Source organism: Rattus rattus, chromosome 9 (genome assembly GCF_011064425.1).
Source record: "Rattus rattus isolate New Zealand chromosome 9, Rrattus_CSIRO_v1, whole genome shotgun sequence".
Classification (NCBI taxonomy): domain Eukaryota; kingdom Metazoa; phylum Chordata; class Mammalia; order Rodentia; family Muridae; genus Rattus; species Rattus rattus.
The window spans coordinates 79096935-79108499 of record NC_046162.1 but is presented as its reverse complement, the minus strand read 5'-3'; the positions used below and the strand labels follow the sequence as shown (position 1 = coordinate 79108499).

The window sequence follows — 11565 nt, the reverse complement described above, 5'->3', positions numbered from 1 at the left end:
TGACTTAAACAGCCCCTCCACTTAATTACCTGAGGTGATAGCAGAGAAAGTTCCCCAGGCCTTTTTATCTTTTTACTTTCCTCGGCCTGTGTCAAACTGTGGTGTGGTGTTGGAATTCTGTGGTCTGAGATCATGAAGTGAGGGTTCATCTTCAGAAATGTCAAGTTGAGTTGTTGATTTTCAACACTTGTTTTTAGGGTCACAGGCTGGGCTCTGGCTGCCCCCCGTAAGCTAGGGCTCACAGTCCACCCTAACATGTCACTCAAAGGGACAAAGATTACCAAAAGGCAGAGAAAAGCGATTGGTCCAAGCAGTCACATCGGGAAGACAAGAAACTGATGAAAGGGTCTAATCAGGGATGCTGACAAGAGGTTTGGGTTCCCAGAGTGGCATGCACAACTATGGGAACAGTGGGCAGGCACAGTGAAGGTGTGGGCCATTGTGGACCCATCCCATTCTCGGCTCCGTCTCTCCAGCAAGGTGGTCTGTTAAAGTTGTAAGAACTGTGTGAAATCTCTCTGTGGGGGACAAGATCCTTTTCTGTCTGGCATCAAGCTTCAGCCTTTTCCTCCTCCTAAAATGGTTTCTAGGAAAAGTTTAATTCTTTGGAGATTATTGTTTTACTAGTCTGGTCACTAAAAGGATGTTGGGGAACCCTACTGTTAAAGTAGCAGTGCCCCATGACTGGATGGCTTTCTGAACTCGGCACAAAATGGAGACCCCCTTTCTCAGTGGGCTTTCCCGTCTCTGCCTGTCATCGTGTGGAGAGTGTCTCTGAACACAGGTAGCTTGGCCTTGGCTGAAAACTGACCTCGTACAGAGTCTCCGCAAGGCTGCACAACCCAGCACACACTCTGGCTTCCTGCCCACAAGATGATTAGATGCTGCATTATAACCAATCAGTCCTTTTTGCTCCCTGTATGCTGAGACCCATTAGCCCTTTCCACCCAGACCCATAGAAGGCTCTTATATACCCTACCCCTGAAACAATAAAGTAGACTTGTCTTGCTGCAGTGGACTCCAGAGGTCATTCCACTCATATTCCCTGCTGTCTGACCCTGCTCTCCACCTCTGCTCCCTTTGTCCCCTCAGGCTGTTGTCCAACAGCCGTGGGGAGACAGAGGGGTCACAGGAGGAACATAAATGTTTGTATAATGTAGGCATGTTATTGTGTACTGTGTAAAGACACCCTGATTACTCAAATCCTGGTTTCTGTCACACACACACACACACACACACACACACACACACACACACACACACACACACACACACACACCCTGTGTCTGTTTGCAATCTTTATCCTGAGATTCTCCTGTCTCAGTGCTGTGTAAACATTGCTCCCTAACTATTCTCTGGTTGGTCAATGAAGGAGCTGATCAGCCAATGACTGATCAGGGAAGACAATAGGGATGGACTTCCTCCCAGCCAGAGGAAGGGGAAGAAGAGCAAGAAATAGGGATTCACCATAAGGAGGGTCCAGGTGAGACCATGAGGAAACACCTGGAGACCAGAGAGCCAGATCAGTACTAAAATGCAAGTATCACTAGGATTTTGACTGGGAAGTAGCCAGATTGTCTTAGAGGATTAAAATACAATAATAGTGCTCAGTTGTTGTGCCCTTAAAGCTTGTTAAATAAGTATAAGAATCCAGTCTCAATTATTTGGGAGCCAGATGGTTTAGAAGGAAAACCACAACACCAATAAAAATGCTACTAACACTATAAAAGCTACCAATCTCTTTTGCTAATCCCGTGATCCCACGCCTTCAGGGGACAAGCTGTCTCACAGCACTTACTTCATACACCTCTTGCATGCACCAGCATCCTTACTTTAGGAACAGACGCCTCTCTTGGTAGAATCACTGGTGTATGTTAGCATTGAACCTAATGCTCTCAATAATCCCTGATCCCTGGGATTGATTTTATGAGATACTCAGTTATGTTCCCAAGCACGTGCTACTGTGAAACTGGACGTGAGGGCAGTCAATGTATGCAAAGCCCATGGGATGTTAATCTACTCTTTGATACATATGACATTTTAAAGAAATGTGTATCAACATTTAACTTAAATCACATGCAAAGAGATTTCTGATTGACTTCTTCATGTGTAAAAAGTGCTGGGCTGGTGGACCTTGTCATAATGCAAATATAAATTCACTTTATTTGCTTGTCTTAAAAATGTATGGCTAACATTGCCTGGCTTATATAAGCATTGCACCTGTGTACATGTATGTGGGTGGTTGAAACTACAAGAATTTGTAAGGTAAGTTAATAATGAATTACTATTGAAAATAATTACACATTGTGTTTAAGAACCTGAGACCTACAAATCCAATTCCCTAACCACGTTTTGCTTGGTACACCGATGTGCAATGCCATGTTAATCCATGAATAATGAAAAGAACTCTAAATATTTTCTAGTTCTCGTTACGTGAGGTCAGGTGTGGGGTTTCCAAAAATAAGGTTTCTGAGTTGCTGGCAATAATTCCAAACTACATTATACTAAATTAAGGCCATGTTTCAGTGTGTTCCCAAACCCCAAAGAAAAATATTTTGCACGTATATGATTAAAAATACAAATACTGAGCTGTGAATGAGCCAGTCTCGAGGAGAAGTGTGGGAGAGCTGGCCCTCTCACTGTGTCTCCCTGCTGTGGCATGGATGAGGGAGAGTTATCCTTCTCCTTCCTCCTCCTTTACCTCTGTGCCAGGTGGGAGAACGCCCTGGGGTCATACGAACAGGAGAGCTGGCCCTGCACCTTGCCTGGGCAGCACAGTAGACCTGGCTCTGGGGGTAGGAATTGCTGATGAGTCAGCCCAAGAGCTGTCCATGACACTTGACTTCTGGGCAGTGGTATAGATGAGAGATAGCCTCCTCTCTTCCCGCATCCCTCACCATCTATGGCAGAAGGGAGAGCTGGCCCTGTGGCTATGAGAGTGGGAGAACTGGCCATGTCCCTCGCCAGCTGCAAAGCTCAGGAAAGCCCTGGGCCTCACCTGGGCAGCAGAATAGAGGTAGCCCTGGTTGTGGGGGGTGGGGGAGGTAGGAGTCGGGGGCTGAGGTGGGAATGGGGGATGGTGCTGGTGAGCCAGGTGTGAGAGTGTGAGAGCCAAAGGGTTGGCCATCTTCAATACCTGCCAGGCCCAGATTCAGGCTTTGAACTGGCCCACCCCAACACCCACCCCTTTGATGAACTACCGGAGTTCTACAGACAAAACTACAGGATCTCCACGACACAGGGCACAGCAGGAGTGCCACTGAGGTTCTGGGATTGATAGAGTAGCAGAGGCCAGACTGACGATTCATTGCAACCAACATTTGCAAAGAAGTGTGGACAAAAGGCAGTACTATGGGACACACAGTGACACACTGCAGCTTCTACCGTGAGATCTTTTCCCCCCTCTGTCAGGAGGGAGGTGGCAAGGTTCAGGGTAAGGAGACGATGTGTGGGATTGGGGTACGTGATGTGAAATTCAGAAAGAATGAATAAAAAGTTTTTTTTTTAAAAATTACAATGATTGAAATTATTAGCATCCCCTACCCACACTTCTTACTTTAAAATCACTGATGCTACTCATGGCGATATGTGGAGAAACACTGCACACAATAAACAGAATGGACAGGGAAGCTTCCAGTATCCCAAACCAGACCACCACGATGCCCTGCAAATACAAAAGGAGTTTTAGTGGCAGATCCAAGTATCATCTATTGATCTACAAAACCAAACCTATCACTTACCACAAGACTTCAACTCAAAACACAGAAGAAGCCGAGACTATGTTAGGACCTACTTTCGGATATATATCCAAAAGAACAAGCAGGGATATCCAGACAGCCATGTTAATAACATCCTAATGACAACCCAAGATGCAGAAAGAACTCAAAGGCCATTAGCAGGCGTATGAAGAAACAAAACCAAATACATACATATCTGCATAGCGAGCATTGTTCAGCTTTAACAGGAAGAAAATCCTGTCAAAGGTTTCAAGACAGATCCGCTTGGAATATACAATGTGAAACAGAAACAAACCAGCCAAAAGGTACAAATGCTGTGTATTTCCACTGCATTGGGGTATGTAAAATAGTCAAATTCCTAGAAACAGTAAGCGAGAAGGTGGTTACCAGAAACAGAGGAGAATTAAGAGGAGAATTAAATTGACGTTTAGTGGATGCAGAGTTCCTCCTGCCTTAGATGAAGGAATTCTGAGTGCTGAACAAACTGTAAATAAAATCAGTTTACAAGTCCAGGCCGGTAGCTAGAGAGACGTCTCAACGGTAGAGTGCCTGTCAGTCCTGCAGAGAACCCCGGTTCCCTTCCCAGCACCCACAGAGCTTACGACTGACTCTTCTACGGCTCTCTTCTGGCTTCTTGAACACTGCATGCACAGAGTATACAGACATACATGCAGACAAACACCTATGCATGTAAAATAAATGCACCTACTTTTTAAATGAAAAAAATCAAGAGGCCGCTAACCACTGCTTCTTCTCTTTTCCCTTGAGATCCCAGGGATCAAACTTAGCACAACCTTGAACGTGCTAGGTAAGTTTTATACCTCCAAGCTACATTCCCCAGCCCCTGGCTTTAAGTTTCAAAAAGTTCCCTTAAGTTCTTACTTCTTGAATTATCCCGTGTCCTCCCCATCACACAGTCATGTGTACAATACTTTAGCTCATAGGTATAAACATACACATATAAACACACATAAATATAATGTATATATAAATATATTTTATACACATATATTTATATGCATGTGTGTTATATACATTTATGTTATATGTGTGTATGTATATAAATATATAATGCACGTACATACACTATATGATGTATGTATTGTGTATACATATAGTGTGTATATTATATGTGTATATATGTGTGTGTTCATATATGAATATATATTCATCACTGACCCGCTAAGTATATTCCATCTCACTTTTTCCATTATCTGCAGAAAATCTACACTAGCATGTACTTCCAGCGCTGCTGATTCAGTGGAAGCCACTTTGAGACATTTTCATAAATTAAGATTCCCCACGGTTGATCCATTTCTGATCCTGCTTCCAATGGGAAACATCTGGAGTCCATTTTAACTATTTCTCTTGTCCATCAGTAGATGAATTCCACTGCAAACACTTGGAATAAGGAGGAAATGATCACACAGTGGTTACATAGGCAACGTCTGTACCACAACAACGGTGGCATGGGGAAACGCTGTGGACGGATGCTCTTGAGTTGTGTGAAGACATCTGTTTGTCATTCGTTAGTCTTAGTTCCTGCACAACTGTGTCCTACAAAGAAAGCTCCCACCTACGTCTGCATCTTGTAGCGCACCCCTACCTTCGGGGCTTTGGGCTTTGTCTTGAGATCATCCGTTCGGGGTTGGTTTTAGGGCAGAGACTAGTTTCGTTCTTGTTAGCACAGATATTGAGGTTTCTCCGTACCATTTGTCAAAAACGCTATCTTTTCAGCAGTGTGACTTCTTGGTGTATTTGTCAAGTCACATGGCTGAAGTTGTATCGATTTATGTCCGGATCCTCTATCTGCTGATATCTGTGCTAAGACCATGTTCTTTTCACCACTAGTGCTCTGAGTGTAACTTGGAATCAGGTAGAGTCAAAGCTCTGGCAGCACTAATTTACTCATAATCGCTTTGACCGCGTAGGGCATTTTGTGTTTCCATATGAATTCCAAGATTATTTTCCTGCTTCTCCTTAGAGGAGTAATGGAATTTAGCCAAGATTATGTTGAATCTCAAGATTACTTTAGGTAGAACGGCCATATTCACAATACTAGTTCTACAAGTAAATCTATAGAAAGAGAGTATCTTCCCATTTTCTAGCGTCTTCCTTAGTTTATTTTAAGCAAAATGGGGGAAGGGCTTGAAGAGTTTTATCATTTTCATTGTTTCTCAACATCTCCAGTTCCTCTCATGTCCCTCTGACTCCATCTCAAATCCATTACCCTCTGTCTAAATATTATACACACACATATATCTATATGTATATATAACCTACATTATATATGTATATTCATATTGCATATACATGTGTATCTATAACTTATGAATGCATTGAACGTTTAGTGCTATCCCTACATGTATGTGTTTAGAGCTGACCAACCAGGGAGTTTGCCACTGGATAAAACTGATTTTTTCTTCAATATTATAAGTTTTCATTGTAGAGGTCTTTCACTTCCTTGGGTGGTTTATTACATTTTATGATTTTTAAGAATTATTAGCTGGGCATTGGTGACATATCTTTAATCCCAGCAATCAGAAGACAGAGGCAGGCGTAGCTCTGTGAGCTTGAGGCCAGCCTTGTCTATAGAGTAAGTTCCAGGACAGCCATTGCTGTCAGACAGAGAAACCCTGCCTCAAAAATAATAAAACAAAAATATATTTTTTAAAGATTTATTTATTTATTTTTGTATATGAGTACACTGTAGCTGTCTTCAGACACACCAGAAGAGGGCATCGGATCCCATTACAGACGGTTGTGAGCCACCATGTGGTTGCTGGGATTTGAACTCAGGACCTCTGGAAGAGCAGTCGGTGCTCTTAACCACCGAGCCATCTCTCCAGCCCACAAAAATATATTTTAAAAAGAAATATTTATTTATCTATTTTATGAATGTGGGTCCTTTTCTGTATGTGTATCAATACAACAGAAGAGGACAACTGATCCTATTACAGAAAGTCGTAAGACATCATGTGCGTGCTGGGAATTGAACTCCAGGACTCTGAAAGAGAAGCCAGTGCCCTTAATTGCCGAACCATCTCTCCATCCTGCATTTCGTGATTTCGAGGCTCTTGTGATTGGGGATTATATTCCTGCATTCCTTTTCAGTGTGTATCTAGGTAAACTACTGATTTTAATGCTAACTGTGCATTTTTCCTGATTTTTCGATGAAGTGTTTATTAGTTCTATGAGTTCATAGCACAGTCTTCCTTTTATTTTCTTTCATCATCATCATCACCATCATCATCACCACCACCACCATCATCATCATCATCACCACCACCACCACCATTTGGGTGTGCTGTGTCTGCATGAGTGGGTTTAAGTCACATCTGCAGAGGACAACATTGTGGAATCAGTTCTCTCCTTCCACCTTCATGTAAATTCTGGGAATCAAACTCATGCCGTAGGGTTTTTATTGGGAGATCTTTGCCTTCCCATAAGGTCATGCCACTGGCTAGGTGTTGGAAGTGTTTAGGGCCTCTTAGATACAAATCAAATCATCTCTAAATAAGAAAGCCGATTTCTCCCTTCCCTGTTTGAATCTCCTATTTGTTTCTATGGCTTTAGTGTTCTAGTTACAACTTGAAGCATTCTATTGAGTAAGAACAGAGAAAGGAGGCACACCCTTGCCTTGTTCCTGATTTTAAGGAGAACGTTTGGAGTTCCTCTCCGCTTAGCATGATGTTGACTATGGGTTTGTCATAAACAGCTCTCCTTATGTGTCAATGGTGCCTATATCCCTAATCTCTCCAGCACTTTTTGTAATATTTCTTTTATCTTTTTTTGATTATAACATAATTAAACCATTCCCCCCTTCCCTTTCCTCCCTCCAAACTCTCTCTCTCATACCTTCTTCCTTGCTCTGTTCCAAACTCATGGCCTCCTTTTCATAATTGTCATGTCTACATGCATACATGTATGCTTCAATACATAAATACAACCTGGCCAGTCTATATACTGTTATTTGTGTGTATTGGTTTTCAGGGCTGACCATTAATTGGATAATCAACTGGTGTGCTCCTCCCTGGAGAAGACTATTTCTCCTGCTCTCAGCACTCCTTAGTTGCCTGCATTTCTTTGTGCAGGGTTGAGGCTTCAAGATCTTCTCACCCACCCCACCCATGTCAGCATGTCTATCGGTCTTATCTTTCTTCAGCTCAAAATGGAAGACATTGGAGTTTGTCAAAGGCATTTTATGCAACTATTGCAATGATTATGTAACTTCTGTTCTGGAGGACATCCCTATGGCTAATTAATTTTACTTACATACAGACATCTGACAATCCCTGCATCTCTGAAATGGAATCAGACCAATCACAAGGCTTTAAATATTTTCCTCAGTTTGCTTTATGAGCGATTTACTGAGAATTTCTGTATTTGTGTCCATCAAAGAAATTAGTGTGTAGTTTTCTTACTTTGTTGTTCTGCTCTATGTGGTTTGGGCACTGACATGATAGAAACTTCGTACGTGGAGACCGGAAGTCTTTTCTTTTCTCCTACCTTTGCAATCTGCTAAGCACTGGCTTTAATTTTTCTTTAAGAATCTGGTAGAATTCTGCACTAACTTCATCAGGACCTGGACTTTGTTTTTTTTTAATCATAAGATTTTATTACCTCTTCAATTTTATTGTTTACTATAGGTATGTTTAAATTTTTTTTATCTCATTTTGGTACGGCATATGCATCTATAAGTTCATCCATTCTGGACAAAAAAATGCAAATTAGGACTACTTCGAGACTGGTTCTCACAGTTAGGATAGCTACTTTCAAGGAAGTGGCAGAGAGGAAGTGGGAGAAGGGGAATAAATAAAGATTTATTCACTGTTGGTGGGAGCGTAGACTGCTGACGCTGCTGTAGATATCAATGCAGAGATTCCTCAGAAAAGCTAAAAGGGAAGCTACTGCATGACCCAGATACATGACTCTTATAAAATTATCCAGGACTCTAGATCGACAGGAAAAGTTACACAGTCTGCTGGGGAAGAAAAGTCATCAGTGGGCCCTGCTTGCTACAATATTTACCTGCCCGGCAAGATAGAACCAACCATTCCTGCAATGACGGTGAGACCATTAAGGGAAGAGATAATGGCTTTGCAACTAGATTTGAGATCTTCTCCATGGAAGGTAATGGGTGACTGTTAACTGTAAATCTGGTCAAAAACCTGTAACTGGGGAGGTCACAGTACCTCCAGGGGATGGAGTGTACCACCGGTGTATTGATAACCAGACATGGAGCCATAATGCCTCCTGAACACTATGTTTATACCCATGGACGAATGCTGATCTCGTTTCGTTTTTGTGTAGCAGGGGGTGACGGCTGCTGCAGAGACTCACAACTGGTCACACTGCTGACTGAGAATAAGTGGTTATTGAACACTCGATCCTGAAGAAGACATCTATATCATCCATTAGGAAGTCAAGGGAATCGTGGAAGATGGGGTGGGAAGACTGCGATGGTCACAGGAGGCAGAGGAGCAAATGAAATCCTGTCTCCAGGCTACCCCAGGCCACCGCAATCACAAGCAGAGGGAAGCCACAGCTTCCTGCAAAGCATCTACACACTAGGATGGGTGCTGAGTCCGCTGGGGAAGAACAAGGGAGTCGACAGAGGTGCAAAAGGAGTAAGAGGGGATAGTTAAAGGGAATACACCCACAGTGCATTCTGTATGTATACGAAATTGTCAAAAATAAATTGGAATTTTGTCAATACACAGAAATGGGAAATCACTGTCATTTCTGGACTAGGCTAACAAAAAAGGAAGTAGGATGACTCTAAGGCACGATGGTCTCTCTCTGTTCTGTCTCTTGCCAATGCCTCCCTTCTAGAAACTTCCTAAAGCCTGGATTGTGAAAGTGCAGCCTGTGTCTATCTCTCTTGCAATTCAGACAAGCCGAGGGGTTGGCGGCATGAGTCAGACAGCGTACAACTCTGAGGACGCATTAACTATCCTTAGGGTCAACGATCAAGTGTGAGTGTCATCTTTTTGATTGTTCGGGATTGAACGAATGTAGTACTCACCGATGAGAGTACATCTTCCTCAAGCCTGATGTGCTGTGTATGATTGAGCATGCGAAGGATTCCGTTGCTGATAACATTCATCAATATGGGAAAGCAGTGTAGCCTCTTGGTGTTACACACAGCTGAAAATCTGTAGTCCTTAAGAAAGCAATAAGAACAAGTAAGATAAAGTCTTTGAAAAAGTAAAGGAACTGCACACGCACGTGCACAGACAGACAGACAGACACACACACACCACAAATTCTAGCTGTGTATCGATGTTCAATTTAACTAGCTTTTCTGAGCCTCTTTTTCTCATCTATGAATGAGGAGTCTAAATGATCTCATACAGGGTTTGAGGTCCTTAGACAGTGGACAGGACAGAGACAAACCTGCTTGAGTCTACATTTGACTAGTGCAATCAATTTTTGTATCACTTCGTCCCTATTTTGAGAAGGAGGAAACTTCAGTTTGTAGAGTTTAAAGGCCGCCCATAACTGTTGTCAATGGTGAGCATGCACATAGGGAGTGAACACGGAATACAGGAGATTTTTCATGGTTACATTGCCATAGAACCTTTACAATTTTGAAGATAACATTAATACTTATTGTCTATGAAAACACGCATCACAGAAATTCAGTATTGTCTGTTACAGGAATACTATCCATGGCATGTGTAGTGGATATACAAGACACACCAAGCAGCTGTCAAACAAGGAGTTTCCCAAAGCTGACATCAAAATGATGACTCTCTTTACAACATATTAAATATTATATATTTTTAAATACGTTTGAATGTTTACAATGTGTTAAAAGAGGCAACTTTTTAAGGCTTCTAGTGTTGTTTTGTTTTACTCATAGCAGGAAAGACATACTTTTGATTAATTTTGTCTCTTTCTTATCTTTATTGAAACACAAATAAGACTCAGGCATCCATTAGGATGAATTTGCAACACGTGTGCCCCTTAATAAATTCCCCGATGGCTTACACTCAACTTGAAATGCATGAGGAGTCATTTCCTATTTTGGATTTCATGTGGATCTGACGGTATTTAATGTACTTTCTCAATATATAAAACATCACCACTCACTTGACTTAAAGAAGGGTAGTTAAATTCATGATTGCATTCATTAATGATGATTGGTTTTGTAAGTAAGTTACAAAAGCAAGTCACCCGTTCCCTTTCGATTCGAGACTACTTAATTTGAAACAAAGGTGAAAAATGTTCCACCGAAATGTTTATTCAATGCGGACTCACATGCTTTGCTAAGTTGAGTTAGCATATATTAGCATATATTAGCTCCTGAGGTTTTAAAACGGTTACAGCGTAGGCCTTTTTACCGGGTTTGAGTAGGTGCAGTCACCAAGGCAGAATCCAAGAGGAAAAGCATACCTTTTGTCTTCCGGAAACTATAATGGCTCCGTTGTAGGAAAGGCTCTCGGTAGCATTTCTGTTCTCAAAGTCATCTACTTCCAAAACTATGTTTTGATGCTTCAGCGACTGCACGAAATCTTCAATATTTGACTCTAGTGTGATTTTTGATAATGGGGGTGGGGGAAAACAATATGAAAGCAAGAAAAAAAATCTTTTCACGAGCCCAATAAAGTTAACATCCTAGCATCCGTAGCCTACCCTGAGTATACTTCCTAAATAACATAATACTACGGCTGGCCTAAAAGTTATAAATCAGTCACTTACCCATCTCCTATTTAGCAAATCTTACATTAAGGCGAACATTATGATGAAGCAGCATCATGATTCCACCTAAGGTAAGTTAGTATGTATTCTTCAAGCAAGATAGTTCTATTTTATAATGTTC

At 41.8% G+C, this 11565-nt stretch overlaps 1 protein-coding gene across 1 annotated transcript in view; it reads right to left on the bottom strand.

The window, feature by feature from the left end:
* Positions 1-11565, bottom strand: part of Abca6 (ATP binding cassette subfamily A member 6) — a 75918-nt gene that overhangs the window by 18922 nt on the left and 45431 nt on the right. The window contains exons 20-22 of the mRNA XM_032912352.1: positions 11139-11272; positions 9766-9903; positions 3557-3664 (exon numbers count right to left, since the gene is read on the bottom strand). Coding sequence (XP_032768243.1) covers positions 3557-3664; positions 9766-9903; positions 11139-11272 — 380 coding nt within the window. The remainder of the gene's footprint in view (positions 1-3556; positions 3665-9765; positions 9904-11138; positions 11273-11565) is intronic.